General features: G+C 39.4%; 1 protein-coding gene across 7 annotated transcripts in view; it reads left to right on the top strand.

The window, feature by feature from the left end:
- LOC108699189 (pecanex-like protein 1) overlaps positions 1 to 20,698 on the top strand; it is a 101,002-nt gene that overhangs the window by 39,070 nt on the left and 41,234 nt on the right. For 3 of the 7 annotated variants that reach the window (XM_018231092.2, XM_018231089.2, XM_041573297.1), the window contains 12 exons: positions 2,327 to 2,565; positions 5,457 to 5,550; positions 6,728 to 6,785; positions 7,168 to 7,385; positions 7,893 to 8,046; positions 8,930 to 8,962; positions 9,581 to 9,752; positions 14,718 to 14,828; positions 18,294 to 18,385; positions 18,529 to 18,638; positions 18,920 to 19,025; positions 19,313 to 19,405. In XM_018231092.2, the coding sequence (XP_018086581.1) occupies positions 2,327 to 2,565; positions 5,457 to 5,550; positions 6,728 to 6,785; positions 7,168 to 7,385; positions 7,893 to 8,046; positions 8,930 to 8,962; positions 9,581 to 9,752; positions 14,718 to 14,828; positions 18,294 to 18,385; positions 18,529 to 18,638; positions 18,920 to 19,025; positions 19,313 to 19,405 (1,480 nt within the window). The remainder of the gene's footprint in view (positions 1 to 2,326; positions 2,566 to 5,456; positions 5,551 to 6,727; positions 6,786 to 7,167; positions 7,386 to 7,892; positions 8,047 to 8,929; positions 8,963 to 9,580; positions 9,753 to 14,717; positions 14,829 to 18,293; positions 18,386 to 18,528; positions 18,639 to 18,919; positions 19,026 to 19,312; positions 19,406 to 20,698) is intronic. The other 4 variants (XM_018231091.2, XM_018231090.2, XM_018231094.2 and 1 more) reach the window with 4 other exon arrangements.

Here is a 20,698-nt window from a genome sequence, read left to right as displayed (position 1 = left end):
ATTGTCCTTCATGATGCAGCCTTCTGACTCTCCTTCTTTTGTATAACCCAGTTCCTTGTATTTTTTCCCTCAGAACCACACACACACACTTCCTGAGTTTAATTGTATGGCATAGTTCCCTTGGCATGCAGTATGCATAGGTCTGTTGCATTTAGTGTACTGATTTTTTTATTACCTTAGCAAAAAAGGATGCTTACCTTGATAAATGTAACATTTGTCATGATAGCTTTCCTTTTAAAAAGTATGGCAATATGTTAAATATTATTTGTATAAGTTGCCACACCACTTCCACTGCTGATATAGTAATATTGTATGTGTATTTTATTTATGTAGCATTTCTTGCATAATAAAACAGACTGGGAACAATACAATCTTCATAAATCTCTGTATCATTCATAGACTCCGATTGGCTTCAGTGACAAAACATGTGACATTCTAAAACACACATTTCTTGGTGATGGGAGTTACGTTTGTTTTACTAAACATATAAATGCATACACTTTTCACATTGGGTCAAACTAAGGTAACAAATGTCTTTGTGGGAGCCAGCATGTATCAAATACACATTTTCAAATGTTTTCCCCTTTCCAGTTGTAAAGTAATTTTAATCTTCTAGCACATCTTCCCTGCCCCAAAGATACATTAAGAACATGAAGCACTAGTAATAGCATATGGCTATTGGGTATTTCCCCTCAACCCAGGCTCATCATCTTTGCAACATCAGCCATGTCTGAATAGGTGTGAGACAGAAGCTGCATACAGGTAAGTAATGGAGGGGTAGGTGGGGTGGGGATAGGGTTGCCACCTTTTCTGAAAAAAAAAAAATACCGGGCTTCCTATAATCTTGCCGTTATTTCCTATTAATAACATTAGCATCAAGCGTCATTTTTACCGGCCAGGTGGCAACCCTAGGTTGGGAGCAGTGGTGTTCCCTACATAAAGCAAGATCAGAAACTTGCCTCAGGTGCATGCACCCCACAGCTTATCAGGGTGGCAAAAATTTGCTTCTGGTTTTTGTGACCCAGAAGGTGCACAATAATGTAAGCATGGGAGGAGAAGCAGAGAGGGCAGACCCCTGGTGGGATACAAGGAGATATCACTTTATATTGCAAAATGTTGTTCACCTTGTGGTTATCTTTTAGTATGATGTAGAGAGTGATATTCTGAGACAATTTGCAATTGGTTTTCATTTTTAAGTTATTTAGCTTTTAATTCCAGTTTGCAATTTCACTAGTCTGGTTGCAATCTAGCAACCATGCAGAGAGACTGGAATATGAATAGCAGATGCCCGAATAGAAAGATGAGTATTAAAAAGTAGCAATAACAAGAAATGCGTAGCCTTACAGAGCATTTGTTTTTTTAGATGGGGTCAGTGATCCCCATTTTAAAGCTGGATAGTGTCAGAAGAATCATTCGAAAAACTATAAAAAAAAGAAATAATGATGGGCAGTTGAAAAGTTGCTTAGAAATAGGCATTCTATAACATACTAAAAGTTAACTAAAATATAAACCACCCCTTTATGTACCTTAATACTCTTGTGGTTGGGAACACTGCAAGTATCCTGACTTAATAAATCAATGACTAGATTACATAATAAAAAGTACTGTACTCTTGCAACTATATTTTTTTGAGTTTTGTTTTCTTTTAAACTCAATTTCTTTGTTTGGTCTCTTGACAGAACCAACCAGGGAGCCAGTGCCTTGTATTAAAATAGTCAATTAGTCTTCAGTATTATAATCATTTCATTTGTTGGATATTTTCTTACTGGCTTCTAAAGTGCATGCTCAAAAAGCAGTGATTCTTAAAGGAGATACAAACCCTTAATAAAAAAAACCCTACCCTACATAGACCCCTCCCACTCATCCTAGCTGTCCCCCCCCCCCCGGGCAAATGCCCCTTAATTTTTACTTCCCCCTCCGTGCAGGCATCGGAATTCACGGGCACCATCTTCAGCCGCTTCGGTAATGTTCGGAATGAGACCAGCGCTGCTTCTACAATTTTCGTAAGTTTCGGCACATGCACAGTCTTCAGTCTCATTCCTAAGATTACCGAAGAGAAGAAGATGACTCCTCTGAACTCCGCTGGACATAATCTGCACGGAGGGGTAAGTGCGAGTTTGGGGCATTTGCCCGGGGGGGCAACTAGGCAACTAGGAGGAGGCAACGGGATCTACGTAGGGAAGGTTTTTTTTTTTTAATAATTTTTTTCTACTTTATCGTATTGAGGTCCCAAATAAAATAAAGAAATGATTTGTAGATGTTGTAATACATGAAATTGTAGCAGTTATAATATTCTTTAATGGACCCTTTAACTTTTATTTTGTAGCCTTCAAGATGGTCAAGGCCAGCAATCATCAACCCAGGTCAAAGTACAGTCCCGCCCCCCTTCCCAGGCTGCAGTGCTCAGCGCTAGCGCCTCCTTGCTGGTGAGAAATGGGAGTGTCCACTTAGAAGCATCACATGACAATGCATCTGCCGTAGGCAGTAGCAGTTTGCACGATGAACTTGGTATGCAGGCCTTATGTAACCTTGGTGACATGGAAGTTTTAATGCAGCACATTTTGGGTAATAATGCAGTTCAATTATCTTTAATTTGAGAATCATTTTTGAATATGGAGCTTTTCTGCCAGTTATTAACATACATTTGTAACAGTTCCGATCATGGTGGGAAAAGGGCTGTTTTGTGAAACTGGTGGTAATGTTCAGCAATGTGGCATATTTATCAAATGGTAAATACAGTTCACCAGTGGGAATGCCACAACTCTCTAATCCCTTCTATGGCATTTTATCAGACATAATTATCAAAAGGTGTGAAGTCCCCCTTTGATATACAGGTATAGGACCTGTTATCCAGAATGCTCGGGACCTGGGGTTTTCCGGATAACGGATGTTTCCGTAATTTGGGTCTTCATGCCTTAAGTCTACTAGAAATTCATTTAAACATTAAATAAACTCAATAGGCTGGTTTTGCTTCCAATAAGGATTAATTATATCTCAGTTGGGATCAAGTACAAGCTACTGTTTTATTATTACAGAGAAAAAGGAAATCATTTTTAAAAATCTGGATTATTTGGATAAAAGGGAGTCTATGGGAGACAGCCATTCCGTAATTCAGAGCTTTCTGGATATCGGTTTTCCGGATAAGGGATCCTTTACCTGTATATGCAGCTAAAACAATTCCATGCAAGTCATTACAGAGCTGTGCATTATCCCTGTTGTGAACTCTGTTTTCACCCATTATTAAATATGCCTCTATTTGTTTAGCATTACTGTACATCTTTTATCTGCTCCTTCCACTGCCTAGTTTATGCTGACATTATTGTGCCCAGAGGAACCCATTATATCCATTACTATATCTATTTTGTCTGTTGCTAATTCATGAACTATATGCTTTTGGTAACGTTTTATTCCAAACTCTAGGAATTTTAAATGCATATATGTCTGTATCTGCTTAATCATTCATGCCGCTAGAATTGTAACATACCTGTTGTCATTTAATGTTTTTTTATTGACTTTGAGCAATATTTGGTCTCTTCAAAATAAGATTGCAAAGCCCTTTATTACACCAGGTCAAGCGGCATAGCCAAAGGCCTGTTCATTTACTACCTTTGGAAGTTTTCAATATTATATATGTCTCAAAACACAACAGTAACTTCTGGTATTCTCCATTGGCTTTATTGCTGGTGAATTCATGTTCTTTTGATATTGTCATTGAAATTATTGCCACTGTGAGCAGCATTGTTTCAGTGTGCTACCAGAAGGGGTAAAGTAAATGTTTTAAACTTGTTGCAAATGAGTTAATACTTGTATATGTTCCCCACTGACCTGTGAATCATTTAACCATTGCAACACCCCCTTACTATAATACAACCATCTATAATGGTAGCTTTGTGTCTCTCACAAATAGTGCAGGTATGGGCCCTTATCCAGAATGCTCGGGACCTAGGGTTTTCCAGATAAGGAGCCTTTCCATAATTTGGATCTGTATACCTCAAGTCTATTAAAAATCATTTAAATATTAAATAAATCCATCAGGATTGTTTTGGATTAATTATATCTTAGTTGGGATCAAGTACAAGCTACTGTTTTATTATTACAGAGAAAAAAGAAAATGTAAATTATTTGATTACAACGGAGTCTATGGGAGATGGCCTTCCACTAATTGGGAGGTTTCTGGATAACGGGTTTCTGTATAATGGATCCCATATCTGTATAAGAAACTGAACTAAATTGGTGTTTGTTACTTTGCATTTGTCATAAGAATTTCCTTTGCAATAAGCATAGGAGGGACAGTTAAAAGCAGCACTGTTCAACCTGCATAGGTTGTATGAACCAATTTCAAATTGTCATTGTTGTAAATAATGAGACACCGTATTTTGGTCTGGATGTAGGTAGCATTGGTAGACCATTTAAATGAATAGCCTTGATGCAAGAGAACTTCTTTGTAGCTAATTTGTATGTTCGTTTGAGCGTTAAAAATTATGTTGGTGCCATATAAAATTCAAGAGTGCAGCTGTATTTAGAATTATGTATATAAAATGTCTGTGTACAACTTTCTATGAATGATCAATATTAATTTCATTAACTGGAATATGGCCAGTTGCTGCAATATCTTCCGTAGTGCATATCACAATGTGGGTGCATATAATGGCTTATTATCTTCCTGAAACACCAAAGCCTGATAATATTTGAGGTGCGACAAATGCAGTATCTTGGCCAATAGTATATACTAAAATAAATGTAAGCTTAATATTAAGTAATGTACTTATAATGCAGCAAGCCGTAAAGCTTGTTTTTTCACTGTAATTGCTTGTGAATGTGTGACAGCCATTGAATGGTACTGGTAAGTTATAACATTATTTCTTGTAATGTATTTGGTCTGTATGAAATAACTTGCAATATGCAGGCCAATATTGTACACTAGCAAAGTTGGCAGGTTGTAGGCCTGTATCTGGTTCCAAAATAATGCCACCTCAAAAGCTGTACTTCGATTTTCATACTGAAAGTTTTATGGTTTTAATTGTTTTTCTTTACTAGTTAGCCCTCATCCATATGGCCCCTTTCATCAAGAGAGTAGTTTGGACTTCACAGGGCCTGAAGTGCATGTACACCGTTCTGTGGGTGCATAACTTAAAACAACTAAAATGTATTCTCTGCTTAAAAATATAGTAGTCCTAAATTCTGACTTCCTATGCCATTGTTGCAGTTCTAATATGTATTTAGTGGTCAAATAGGCTTGTAATGGAACCCATAGCCTCGTGGCTAAATCATGGAGGAAAAAATAATATAAATAAGAATCTAGGATAACGGCTCAGTAAAATTAAATACACATTTGTGAAGGTCTTGCTATTTGTAAAAGTGTTGTTGCTTTCTTAATTGATGAACTGAAAGCATTTTACAGATTTCTGGCTAATTCTTGTATTCCTTTTTTTGTTTTTTTTCTTTCTCAACACTAGGTAAATTTACCCCATCTCTTTATGAGACGGGAGGATGTGACATGTCACTTGTAAACTTTGAGCCAGCTGCACGAAGGACGTCTAATAATCTTTGGTTAGTTTTACTTTCTTTCTGGTCTCCTATTTCTCCTGTTTAGTGTTTATTAGCTGCTAGGATAGCAACTCTCCCTGCCTGCACAGTTAGATTCAAACAAATGCGCAAACACATTTTGGAATCTGCATGTCATTATTGTGCACACAATGGATTACTGCCAAATTCCAGCCTATATGTGCATGAACAGCCAAAAAACATTCAAGTCCGTCCCTGCACAAATGAGGCGTTAGGGGTTTAAAACACTGTGTAAGGGACCTTACTGCTAAAGTGATACCTGCATTTTACCAAGATGCACCCTAGATGGCACCCATCTTGTAATAATCCATAAACCCCCATATGTAATAAAAGGCACTAAGTTTGCGCCGGAGCAGTAACCCATAGCAACCAATAAGATGTTTGCTTTTAAATAGATGACCAGTTAATGCTACCTGCTGATTGATTGCTATGGGTTACTGCCCCTGGGCAAACTTAGTGCCTTTTATTACATAACCTATAGTCTTAAATTACACCATGTATTTGCCTTTAAGATTCAAGCTGTGGGCTTTCTTTTCTATGGGTTTAGTAGGTATTGGGCAACATTTTGAAAAAGGGCACTGCCACATATTTACTTGAAAAGACCAGGTTTTAAAAAAATAAATCGCATCCACAGATGATGTCCAAGTGCTACAGCTGAAATCAATGTACCACAGCCATTTCAGTGGCTTTTTATCCACTGAAAATTAAGCTTAAACCGAGGAACATTTATTGGATGCAATTAATACTCATGGCAGTTGGCAAGTGCTCACATTTAACTGAACTCGCCATGAGCTCAATGATTCAGGGTTATACATCCTTTTTGCCTGTTCTTTCCACAATATCTATGGTAACTGCTGTTTATTGAACTAAACAATAAAATGAAACCACTTTCATTTTCTAACTCCCTATCACAACATTATTCATTAGTTCTTTATAATGGAAAAAAAATACTAGAATAGGCAGGATGCATTTGCAAGATAAGTCAAATGTATTGCCTTAATTTGTGGCAAAGGTGTATACTTTCCCCTTTAATTAGCAATTTTACACCTCTGTGGTCAGATTTTTAAAGGCACAACACAAGCTCTGATATCTTTTATTTATTTGATCTAACTTTACTTAAATTAATAACAAGTTGATATTGTGATTATTTATTTTGTTACAGTGACACAGATTCCCATGTATCAAGTTCTACCTCAGTTCGATTCTACCCACATGATCTAGTAAGAAGTTTTTTTCCTAATTTCTTATATTTGTCAGCATAGGCAGAGAATAATAAATAGAAGACCTGTAGATGACACTGCATTTTGACCTGTTTTCATTGATAGGAAAATGTTTTTTGTGTAATATTGAGAATTCTTATGATAGGACCTTTTTGTTCTCTGGGTAAGCTAAATAATATTATTTTTTCAATTGGAACTTCATTTTAAAAGAAAAACCTTTCACAGTTGATCTAATTTGTGGCAAATAAAATGCTGCATTTTTAAATCACTTTCAAATATTCTAGTATTTCTGTAGTGTTTACTATAGTCCTGTCCTTATTATATTGCAACATATACTGTCAAAAGAATTTGTGCTTGGTGTATCCCATTAACTCTCTGGTAGCTCTCTCTTCCCCAGATCCGATTAAACAGGTTGCTAACCATAGATACAGATCTATTAGAGCAGCAGGATATTGATCTAAGCCCTGACCTGCAGGACCAGATGCAACCACAGGAACAGGCTGCCCACAAAGTAAAACACTACTACCGGTTTTGGGTTCTCCCAAAGCTGTGGGTTGGCATCAACTTTGACAGGCTTACTCTCTTAGCCTTGTTTGATAGGTAGGTACACCTTGACTGATCTTAAATGTATTGTGCTCCAAAATACAGAAAGGACACTGACACATGAGATTAGTTGCCCCATGATTAATCTCCTCTAGAGTTGGTGACTCACCTCCTCCAAATGCTTTCTCACTCCTTGTGAGGAAACTTTGGACGACTTCAAAAAGCCAAAACCGCTCGTATGTTTTCCCATCAGCAATTGACATTGCCGGTGAGAGAGCATTAGTCGCCCCTGCACTAAACAAGATTAATTGTTGGGCAACTAATCCTCTCGTGTGTCAGGCCCTAAAAGCAAAAACTTGTCAAAAGTTGATTTTTTTTTTCACTCAGCATGATAAAAATAATGAACATTGTGTGTTTTGAAACATATATTTTTTTTTTATTCCAGCCCTTTTTAAGAATCTCTAGCTTACATATTCCATAAATGTAAACTGCCATTCTAGTATAGTTTGAAAGTTATTGTGTGTTGATTGTACATCTATTCACACTTGCCTTTCAATTCTTTAGGAACCGTGAAGTCCTAGAGAATGTGCTGTCTGTCATTCTTGCCATTCTAGTTGCCTTTTTGGGCTCTGTTCTTCTCATAGAAGGCTTCTTTAAAGATATCTGGGTCTTCCAGTTTTGTCTTGTTATAGCCAGCTGTCAATACTCTCTCCTCAAGGTAAGTAATTTGATATGAACAAATTATTAATTCTTATTTTTATCATGGACATGCTTCATTAGACTGCTGAAAACCAATATATAAAGGCATATATAATGCAGCAGCTGCACTTACATTGAAGAGCTCTGCCAGGGTGCTAAAATGCACAACATGAGTAGTTCAGATAATTTTAGTTTTTGGTCCCCTCAGAGGCCTTTGTCATAGGTCTCAATGTGTATGTGTGTGTATATACACAAGTAAACAGCAGTGTAGGACCCCGCACACCCTATAGGAAATTAAGAGACGCCTGGTGCACGATGGTAGAGGCTCGGCAACCTCACGACAGGATACAAGTCAGTGACATCCAAAGGCACACAGGTCTACAGGAATTCTTCCAAAATTCTTTATTTACGGATTGCAAATGCCGTAATTTGCAATCCGTAAATAAAGAATTTTGGAAGAATTCCTGTAGACCTGTGTGCCTTTGGATGTCACTGACTTGTGTATATATACACACACACACACACACACACACACACACACACACACACACACACACACACACACACACACACACACACACACACACACACACACACACACACACACACACACACACACACACACACACACACACACACACACACACACACACACACACACACACACACCACACACACACACACACACACGTTTGTGCAATTATAGCATTACACATTTCCACACTTCAACTTCTAACACAAAGGTTAAGAGTTGTTTAGAAAGGATGGTTACATTCGTTCTCTGAAATATAGTAGTAGAATGCAAGTAATGTCCTGTATATTGATAAACTCCAATAGAAGCAATTGTTTATCTGTCTATTTCTCTATTCAGTGGATTCACTTTTGCATATTTATTTTTTTAGAGTGTTCAACCAGATTCCTCTTCCCCAAGACATGTAAGTGACTCTGCTATAAGTGCCATATATGTGTTTCCATGGTATATTTTCCTTTAGAAAATTGCTAGTTCTGGTGCGTTTAACGCCACACACATGCCACATTCTGCTTATGTGTTAAGAGCCCTAGTCTTTTTTTTATTTTAAATGATTTCCCCCAAACTTTGATTTTCAGCTGGAAGCAGAGCATGTGAGAAGCTAAGACTCATTAAATTCGGGGAGACAAATTCTAACCTCCAGTAGACTTAAAATGAATAGTTCATTTGGGCATGACTTTGCTCATAGTGATGCTGCAGACTACAAGGCTTGATTTTATTTGTGCCTTTGGAAGGACCATGCTGTCTAAAGATGAAAGCAGCAGAAGTTTTGCAAGCGCCGTCTATTGGCCCTTTTTGGGAGAGATTTATCAAAATGTAAGATTAGAACTCTCCCACTTTCTATTCATTCCTATGGGATTTGTAGAAATGTATTCATTAATCTAAAAATCCCATAAGAATGAGTAGAAAGTGAAATTGTGTTCCTGTGGAATGAGTTTGTGATTTAAGCCACAGTTCACATGACTTTAGTTTATTTTTATTTATTTGAATTTGGTGTTTTTTTTTTTTGTTTTTTTTTTTGCAGGGCCATAATCGTATCATTGCCTATAGTAGGCCTGTTTACTTCTGTGCCTGTTGCAGCCTTATTTGGTTATTGGATTATGGAAGCAAAAACATGTCTGCCACCAAATACAAATTATATGGAATGGCTTTCACCAATCCTCTGCTTCTAGTGTCAGCCAGGGACTTAGTCATTGGTAAGTTTCTTGTTTATATCTGTTCTTACTATGTATACATCTATGGGCATGTGTGAGACAATTTTCCTGCAGTTGACATTCTAAACAGTTCACTATGCACAGATAAATTCCCCTTGTATAAATTGACTTTCTCTGTCGTCTCGGGGGACACTGGGACACTTTGAATTTTAATTAAGGGGTGTGCCAGAGGGTCTAGCTTAATCCCACACCAACCAAACCTAATCAGTGTTTTTTAGTGTCCTGCTTCCTAGGAGGATGGACAGCTCTACAATACAGAAGATAGCCAGAAGATCCTGGCGAAAAGAGGGGGACCCTCTGGGAACAGAGATACCTGTATCCAATTAGGGGGCTTCCCTTTGTGAAAGATATTACCTCGGTAAACTCTAACCATAAAAGCTATAACCTACTGCTTTTCTGCACCCGGTTATGGTCTGCAGATACCTTGCTTGCTTCTCCTCATACTTTCACTGGTGTGCTTCCCCCCCCCTTCCCGAGATTGTGTCACCCTTTCCCCCTTCTCTGCCTTCCCCTGGACTCCAACCTTGGCTCTAGTACCTGGCTAAAATAGACAGACACATGCCACAAAATAATTTATATGATTTCTGGCTGTGGATGATTACATAGTGTGCATCAACAGGGACCTGGAACATATCCACATATCCACAGCTGGACACTAAACATTGGCACACAAACTGCTATATTTTAAAAAACTCCAAGCCAAGAACAAAGACTGATGGGTTTGCAATTGGTGAGTGGGACAATGTGTGTGGTGCTATAAATATCTTCACTTCACAATTGGCTGTACACACTTGAAAAAGGGCCTGTGTGCCCGAAGCACAATAAAAGCCTAATTGCAGGTAACCTGCTGTTGTGAGACAATTTTCCTGCAGTTGACATTCTAAACAGTTCACTATGCACAGATAAATTCCCCTTGTATAATTGACTGAATTTTTTTAAATTCCCCTTGTATAATTGGCGGTGAATTTTTTTTTCCGCCAAAGTGTGTGAGTGTGAGTGTGTCCCATACTTCATAATATACCTGGCTCCCCAGATGGTTTTGTTGTGCTCTCTCAGCCTTCTGCCTGCTTCCACTGGCCACCGGACTTCTCCTCCAGGTAGCAGTAAGACCAGAAAACAGGCACTCTGAGGCGGAACTGGGTGTCTCGGGCACCATTAAGTTTCATTGCGCCGCAGGTGGAATGCATATGCGTTCCAGGCACCATTTTGGTGCACGATGTTCCCAGAGATCAGCACAGGCATCTCAAGGAGCTGCAGAAAGCAATGCTGAATGACTAGCAACTACTGGAGTCACTGTGGCATAACCTAGGGAGGCAGGAGGCTCATTAAAGGGGCAAGACATCCATGAGGCAGTCCCCAGATCGGAACTCTTCGCTTCGGCACAGGCCATAGCAGAGGCTTCAGGTTACCTTTATGACGCCAATCTAGACGTGGCGCAGATTACCACTCGTACATCAGCATTATCATTAGTAGCTAGCAGAACACTATGTCTCGAGCTGTGTAGCCGACCTCAGTTCAAAGAAGTCGCTAACGTCACTTCCCTTTAAGGGACAGTGGCTTTTTGGGGAAGAATTAGAGAAGATAATCTCTCCGGCTACAGGAGGAAAGAGTACATTCCTTCCTCAACCTAAAGCTGGATCATCCACATCGAAAAAGGCGGTGAATTTTTTTTTTTTCGCCAAAGTGGGCATTACACAAGAGTAGTAGCCCATCCCAACGTTCTCGCTTTCGATCTAAGCCAGATGACAAGACGCGCCCAGCATGGAAGACCACCAAGTTCCACAGCAAGCCCCCAACTGATAAGTTCACCTTAGGCTGACGCCCTTCGGAGTCAAGGCAACAATAGGGGTAGGTTGCTTCAATTCTGGTATGTGTGGAAATGACAAAATAGTCTCAGAAGGCTATCACTTTGATTTTTCTTCCCTTCCCCCCAGAAAATTATTTTTGTCCATAGTTCCAGGCAGTTCCACCAAAGCAAAGTGTTCCTGGATTGCATCATCAAGATGGAACAAAATGGAGTGATTGTAGATTCTCCAGGTTCTACTCCAATCTGTTCATGGTACTCAAGAGGGGGTTGCTCATTCAGACTGGTTCAGAACTTGAAATATCTCAACAAGCCCATACTTTCGGTACACTTCAAAATGGAGACCCTGCGATCAGTAATTCGGGCAGTGGAACCGGGACAGCTAATGATGTCCCTGGATATCAAAGATGTGTACCTCTACGTACCGATCTGGCAACTTCATCATAGTTTTTTTGAGATTTGCCTTCAAGCCCTCCCTTTCGGCCTATCATCAGCCCCCATGGTCTGCACCAAGCTCATGGGGGTAATGGCAGCGTCATTACATCTTCAGGGAATCTCAGTGACACCTTATTTGGACGACATTCTCTTGAAGGGCACAGTGGATCTCTAAAAGGCGATCTGGATGCTTCAAGATTTCAGCTGGTCGATCGATTGGGACAAATCCAGCCTACTTCCCAGGAACTGGATAAAAAAATTTGGGACTCGAATTCAACACCCTCACACAGAGGGTAAGCTTGCCCCAAGAGAAAGACAAAAATAAGGAACCAGATCAACCTGTTTCTCTGCAACCATCGACCTACAATTCACTTCTGGGATTGATGGTCTCATCGATAGAAGCAGTCCCTTTGCGCAAATACATCTGCACCCGCTTCAGGCCAATGTCCTATCTGGATGGAAAGGAATCCCTTCAATGGTGGCTACACCATGGCAACCTTTCAGGGGGCCAATCTTGGGCGATTTTCGAACTGGACAGTGATAACGACAGATGGCAGTCTGCAAGGTTGGGGGACAACGGAACAATCTATCTGTACAAGGGCCATTGACTCCCTTCCAGGCCAAGCTACCAATAAGCATTATGGAGCTACGAGTTGTAAGATTGGCCCTCGATCGCTAGTCACACCATCTTCAAATAAGATAAGTGTGAGTTCAGAGGAAGGAGTAACCCCGGGGAATGGGAGCTTCACCTGGAGATATTTGCGGAGCTTGCGAGACACTGGGGGCATCCCCAGATTGATCTCATGCCATCCAGAACCAGTCACAAAATGTCAAGACTCTTCGCTCGTTCGGGGGACTCTATAGCAATAGGGGTGGATGCCATGACACAGAATTGGAATTTTGACCTAGCCTACATCTTCTCTCCCCGTGAACAATCGCACACCACTATGATTGTAATTGCTCTATATTGGCCCAGGAGAACTTTGTTTTCTGATTTGCAGAAATTATCTATAGCACAACCGGTTTGTCTTACACCCAGGAGCGATCTTCTACTATAGGGTCCCGTAATCCACCACAATTTGGGACTGTTCACTTTGACGGGATGGTTGTTGAAGCAGACCTCTGGAGACGGCAAGGCATAGCAGAAGAGTTCATTGTCACAATGTTGAAGTCTCAGAAACTCACATCATCTAAGGCCTATCACAGAGTCTGGTGCAGCTATTGGACCTGGTGCAAAGAGGCACATTTTTCCTTCCTTAAGTGCAACATTCCTAGAATTTTGTCCTTTCTATAAGGAGTCCTTCAGTTGAGCCTCTAATTGAGTTAATTGAAGGTACAGGTGTCGGCACTAAAGTTTCTTTTTCAGTCACGACTCGCTCTGGATAACTCTGTCCGTACTTTTCTGCAAGGGGGTAGCTCATGTAGTACCCCGTTCCGTCCTCTGATTCCAAGATAGAATTTCAACATGGCCTCTGGGGACCATATCCGACAAGTGGCTCACCTGGAAGGTAGTATTTCTCATGTCACTTTCATCGGCCAGAAGAGTCTCTTGAGCGCAGTACCTTCCTAACTAAGATGATGTCTGCATTTCATATGAATCAGTAGATTGTGGTACTATCTTTGTGTTCGGAACCCAAAAATTCTAAGGAAAGACGACTTCATAATCTGTGGTCAGAGCACTTTGTTGGTATCTGTAAAAGTCCAAGCCTTTCAATGTTCCCAAAAGCTGTTTGTAGTTCCTACCGGACCTCGGCGAGGCATGGCAGCATCAAAGACTTCCGTTGCACGATGGATCAAGGAAACCATCTGTCAGGCATACATTTCTAAAGGATGACCGCCTCCAGAGGGCGATCGAGCACACTCCACAGGATCCACTGGACCGTCCTGGGAATGGCACGCAGATCTGCCGAGCTGTCATCTGTCCATACATTCACCAAATTCTACAGCCTGGACAAGTTTTCCTCAGCAGAGGCCTCCTTTGGCCGCAAGGTGTTGCACTCCGTAGTGCAATAATGTGCCATAATCTCTTCTGTCCACACTACTTTAAGTTCCTGTGTCCCCCTGAGATCACAGAGAAAACAGAATTTTTGATACTTGCCAATAAATGTGTTTCTCTGTAGTCGATAGGTGGACACAGGGCTTCCCGCCCTTCTGTGAGATGTTGACCACGTTGGTCCATGAGGGATAGTTCCCTGGGTTTCCTGTTCTGCTAATTAAATTACTCTGATTTTATTCTGATTTTACCTGTTCAGTAGTCCTTTTTTTTTTTTTTTTTTTTTGGTACAAACTGATTAGGTTTGGTTGGTGTGGGGTTAAGCCAGACACTGCCACGCCCCTTAATTAAAGGTGTCCTGCCTCCTGGAGGGTGGAACTTAACCCCAGTCTCCCTGTGTCCCCCTGTCAACTACAGAGAAGCGGATTTACCAGTGAGTATCAAAAATCCTGTTTTTGCTAGCAAAGCAGTCACAACAAGCTAGCATGAGCGAGGTTTGTATAATAACATAATCTAATCTAAATATCTACCTCACAAGGGCCAAAGATGGAGTGGCTTAAGTTTTCCTATTTATCTTAAGAAATAACAAAAACATGTTTTTTTTTTAACGATTGTACTAATCATAAAAAACAAATTTTTTGAGTGATGACTTTGAAAAATGCTTGAAGCCTGAATATTGCTTTCATCTTGACTTTTTGATTCCATTTTTCCCTAGTCTTCACGCTCTGTTTCCCAGTCGTGTTCTTTATTGGTCTCCTGCCTCAGGTGAACACATTCGTCATGTACCTGTGTGAGCAGGTAGATATACATGTGTTTGGTGGAAATGGTAAGTCACATTTGCAAATCTTTATCTACTTTTTTTAATTTATACATGAAATATTTGATTAACCCTTTTGCCTGCCCAGTGCTGTTTAATCTTGCCATTTTTTACAAGTTTTACAAGTAAACATGGAGTAGTATTTTTTTTCTTAAAAACCCAGACCCCCCTGCTCCCCCCTAGTCTAGGTGTAAACTTCGGTAATTAACCCTAACTATTTACTTACCTCTCTTTGCAGATTCAGCACAGAGGAGCATATGGGCGCCGTCTTACGGCTCTTCAGTAATCTTCAGGTCTTCTTCCGGCACTTCAGCAATTTCCTTCACTTTCAACGCATGTGCAGTTGTCAAAAACAGGAAGACTGCTCCAAATGCACATGCGGCGCTTACTTCCTGATAAAGACGGAAGAGCCGGAAAATGGCGCCCGTGAGCTCCGCTGCGCTGAATCTGTAAAGAGTTCGGGTTAATTACCGAAGTTTAAACCTAGCCTGGGGGGGGGGGAAGCAGGGTGGGGGTCTACGTAGGGTAGGGGTTTTTAAGAAAAAATGTTTGGTTTTCCTTTAAACATAAATTCTATGGCATTCGCATTCGGGTACTTGCCAGGTAGCACCATTTGCAATGTACAGCAGTCAAGTGGTCCGATAAAATAAATATAACTTCCAAAACAAGTGTTATTCCAAAGTTAATTAGGCAATTAACTGACCCTGTACAAGGGACCTTACACACTGGCATTTCAGGATTTGTTTTAGTTTGGTGGCTTTTTTGATGTGTTCCACTGCATGGAAATGTATGAGATAACTGAGCTTGTTATTCCCAATATTGCCTGTACCCATGGAACCCTGCTGGTCCATGAGTGCAGGTTAGACACAGCATTTTGCCTGCAAATGTTGTGAAACCTTTGGCTACACTTGAAAGAACAGTAACACCAAAAAATGAAAGTGTTTTAAAGTAATGAAAATATCATGTAGTGTTGCCCTGCACTGGTAAACCCTATCTGTTTGCTTCAGAAACACTACTATAGTTAAAGGGATCCTGTCATGGGAAAACATGTTTTTTTCAAAACGCATCAGTTAATAGTGCTACTTCAGCAGAATTCTGCACTGAAATCCATTTCTCAAAAGAGCAAACAGATTTTTTTATATTCAATTTTGAAATCTGACATGGCGCTAGACATTTTGTCAATTTCCCAGCTGCCCCCAGTCATGTGACTTGTGCCTGCACTTTAGGAGAGAAATGCTTTCTGGCAGGCTGCTGTTTTTCCTTCTCAATGTAACTGAATGTGTCTCAGTGGGACATGGGTTTTTACTATTGAGTGTTGTTCTTAGATCTACCAGGCAGCTGTTATCTTGTGCTAGGGAGCTGTTATCTGGTTACCTTCCCATTGTTCTTTTGTTTAACTGCTGGGGGGAGGGGGTGATATCACTCCAACTTGCAGTGCAGCAGTAAAGAGTGATTGAAGTTTATCAGAGCACAAGTCACATGACTTGGGGCAGCTGGGAAATTGACAATATGTCTAGCCCCATGTCAGATTTCAAAATTGAATATAAAAATATCTGTTTGCTCTTTTGAGAAATGGATCTCAGTGCAGAATTCTGCTGGAGCAGCACTATTACCTGATTTATTTTGAAAATGTTTTTTTCCCCATGACAGTATCCCTTTAATATAAACGAGCTGCTGAATAGCAATGGTGGAAATTGACACAGGATAAATAGTGGATAACATAACATTATGTTCTGCAGAGCTTTTCTGCTATCTGCTGTGTAACTTAAAGGGATACTGTCATGGGGAAAAAATATTTTTCAAAAAGAATCAGTTAATAGTGCTGCTCCAGCAGAATTCTGCACTGAAATCCATTTCTCAAAAGAGCAAACAGATTTTTTTATATTCAATTTTGAAATCTGACATGGGGCTAGACATATTGTCAATTTCCCAGCTGCCCCAAGTCATGTGACTTGTGCTCTGATAAACTTTGATCACTCTTTACTGCTGTACTGCAATTCGGAGTGATATCACCTCCCTTTTCCCCCCTGGTAGCCAAACAAAAGAACAATGGAAAGGTAACCAGATAACAGCTCCCTAACACAAGATAACAGCTGCGTGGTAGATCTAAGACAGGGATCCCCAACCTTTTGAACCCGTGAGCAACATTCATAAGCAAAAGGAGTTGGGGAGCAACACTAGCATGAAAAATATTCTTGGGGTGCCAAATGAGGGCTGTGATTGGCCATTTGGCAGCCCCTATGTAGATTGTCAATGTACATTGAGGCTCTGTTTGGCAGTACACTTGTTTTTATACAACCAAAACTTTCCTCCAAGCCTGGAATTCAAAAATAAGCACCTGCTTTGAGGCCACTTAGGAGCAACACCCAAGGGGTTGGAGAGCAACATGTTGCTCACGAGCTACTGGTTGGGGACCACTGATCTAAGAACATCACTCAATAGTAAAAACCCATGTCCCACTGAGACACATTCAGTTACATTGAGAAAGAAAAACAGCAGCCTGCCAGAAAGCATTTCTCTCCTAAAGTGCAGGCACAAGTCACATGACCAGGGGCACCTGGGAAATTGACAAAATGTCTAGCGGCTAGCCCCATGTCAGATTTCAAAATTTAATATAAAAAAATCTGTTTGCTCTTTTGAGAAATGGATTTCAGTGCAGAATTCTGCTGGAGCAGCAATATTAACTGATTCATTTAAAAAATAAAAAACTTTCCCATGACAGTATCTCTTTAAGCCTTTTTTCCTTTGAATGGCCGCCCTCATTGCTACACAGCAACGTATTTATATAAACTAAAGTAGTCTTTCTGAAGTAAAACACACCAGTTTTACCAGTGCAGGGCAATTCTACAGTGATAACATTATTCAACATGCAAACTGAAGATCATGATAGACCAGTTAACTGTTGAAAGTCAAAACCATTTCTATAACCAAGCTAAATGCCTATCTGTAGGAATTCTACATTATTTAGTGTTGTGGTTTCTTTTCCTATGTAAATTTAACCTTATGTATTGTATGTTTTGGGCATACAGGTATGGGATAATTCAGTAATCCAATTTTTTAAAAATGATTTCCTTTCTCTCTGTTATTATAAAACAGTATCTTGTAATTGATCCAAACTAAGCTATAATTAATCCTTATTGGAAGCAAAATCAGCTTATTGGTTTTATTTAATGTTTTCATGATTTTCTAGTAGAAAAAAAAGTTAGGAAGATCCAAATGACTGAAAGATACGTTTTCTGGAAAACCCGAGATTCTGGAGAACAGGTCCCATACCTGTACCGAAATGCAGTGGATTCCCAGAAACAAGTTAATCTTTTTTCAGGCATTTGATGTATTTTGGTCTGTACAGCATACTGGCTATGCCATTGCATAACTCTTGTTGCAACATTTTTCATTAAGTTAAGAGACTAATGACGTACGTATATATGTTAAAAATAATTTGCTACTAACAATGTTTTACCTTTTCTATTTTAGCTACCACCAGCTTACTTGCAGCAATTTACAGCTTTATTCGTAGCATTGTGGCCATTACTTTACTCTACGGCCTATGTTACGGTGCTCTTAAGGTAAGTAATTGCTGCACCATTAGTCTTTACCATGGGTGTTTCATCATATTAATGGGCTAATATGAGAGCTAATGGAGTGTGGTAAAAGTGCTGGGAATTGTTCTGAAACATGTTGTGACCCTGCATGTTACTATATTTTATAGGATCCGTGGGATGTTCAACACATTCCTGTATTATTCTCCATTTTCTGTGGTGTTCTTGTGGCAGTTTCTTACCATCTCAGCCGACAGAGCAGTGATCCCTCTGTCCTCATGTAAGTGTAATAAAAGATCAACATGCGTTGCTCTAAGTTGACAAACTGCTTATCAATGCACTTCATCTTTTGAAATCAGTGTTTCTGCATTTATGCAAAATCAATATTTTTTTTTTTTACTTGTACCATTAACACTTGTACCATTAATATCAATTGAAATAATGGTGGCTGATAATCCTTTTCTAACTGTTAATGAAGCAAAGTTGTTCCCTCTAACTCAATGTACATCTTTAGTAGGTTGCAGCACCATATTGATTATGCATGTTAATTGCTTCTTTCAGCTCACTGGTGCAATCAAAGATTTTTCCAAACAGCGAGGATACAAATCCTGAAGACCCACTGTCAGAAGTGAAAGACCCTCTTCCAGAAAAACTGAGAAGTTCTGTTGTAAGTTGTGAAATATTTCATTGTTTTTTCTTCTTTGTGAAAAATGTTGTGCTAGGTGGTTGATAAATAAAGAAGTAAATTGTAAGTTGTGCTGAACAGGGCAATTTTTTGCCTTTTATTGGTTGCATTTTTGTATGTAGTCTGTGTCTACTGTATACACGATTCTGTTGTACCGTGCTGTGGAATATGTTGACTATTTATTATACATGTTAATAGCAATACTTAAAACACAAAATATAACTTGCTCTTATATTCTATAATGAAGTATGTTCCTTTCTTCTCTTCAGAATGAACGTCTTCAGTCAGATGTGGTGGTCTGTGTAGTTATTGCAGTGTTGTACTTTGCAATCCATGTCAGCACTGTATTTACCGCATTACAGGTCAGTCTTTTCTTCTTGTCATTCTCTGATGAATGTACTTTATATACAGTCTAGGTGGGCTCAGATGATTCCTGTCATGGCTGCAGAGGACAGTTAAGAGACACGGATTTCACATAAACAAATGACATGCAGATTCCTACTTGACTGGACATAGGTCCTGTTTGTTACACTCATCTGTTGTCATAGTTTACATAATTAGAAGTCTGTCAAAAGCCAAGTACAGCAATTTTTTCACTGGGTGCCTCTGTTTCTGTGGCCCACAAAAGACTTTTGGGGCATATGATTTGGTTTGCGGACCCATATACATTGATACTGGGCATGAGTGCCATCTGCCAACCACCAGGTTAGCGGAATCTGTTATTCCTTTTTTTTGCAGTTCTGGATAAAAGAAGTACTCTTTGTAAAATAGCTTGCTTCCTATTATAATTGATTTGACAATTGCATTGAGTAGATTATTTGACCTCTTGTTAACCTAGCTTATTTTGTATATTATGATTATTTTAGTCAAAGTATATTGCAATTTGTACTTTGTTAGATCTGACAAAATAGAGGCCCCATTGGGATTCCTGCTGCAGGAAACATTTATACTTGCATATTTGTGAAAGATTGAGCTGACCATTTAATTCACTAATGCAGTGCAACAATACATTTTATAAATTGGTCTTTATCTTTTCCTTCATGTGTGTATGTATAACTTTATTTGTAAAGCACTGCTACAGCTCCGTACAGTGCATAAAAGTGCAATATATAAAAGTACAATATATAAAAAGTACACCCAGGGAGTCACATAATAGATACAATAAATATACACAGTACACAGCATTTAAGCTCAATGTCCTTATATAAGCTCTGTGTGGTAAGAGACACAGTAGGAAAGATGTCCGTGCCTCTTAGAGCTTACAGTTTAAGTGTGTGGGTGGCTAACATACAGGCACACATTGCAGGGGAAAAAGTGCACAAGGTACAGGCATTATCATTAGATTAATTTTGTAGTGCTCCAAAAGCTAGAGAGCACTCCTTATGAAGGAATTCAGGGATGGAATTCCAGAAGTAAGGAGTAGCAAGATAGAAAGGTTTAAGACGGCAGTGGATGGTGTGAAAAGAAGGTGTTGCAATTGATTATAGTCTCACACAATGAATTTTTGCTAAATGGGATTGATTATATATTGATGAATTTGATGATATAAATGTATTGGATTACATTTTTATTGAGCTAATTAATACTTGAATTTGGAGATATTGAGAAATAGTCAATCATATTAAATTAAAATTGCCGGAGTGCAGAAACTTTTG

This window comes from Xenopus laevis, chromosome 8L, assembly GCF_017654675.1.
Source record: "Xenopus laevis strain J_2021 chromosome 8L, Xenopus_laevis_v10.1, whole genome shotgun sequence".
In the NCBI taxonomy this organism is placed as follows: Eukaryota; Metazoa; Chordata; class Amphibia; order Anura; family Pipidae; genus Xenopus; species Xenopus laevis.
This window is presented reverse-complemented; position numbering and strand designations above follow the sequence as displayed.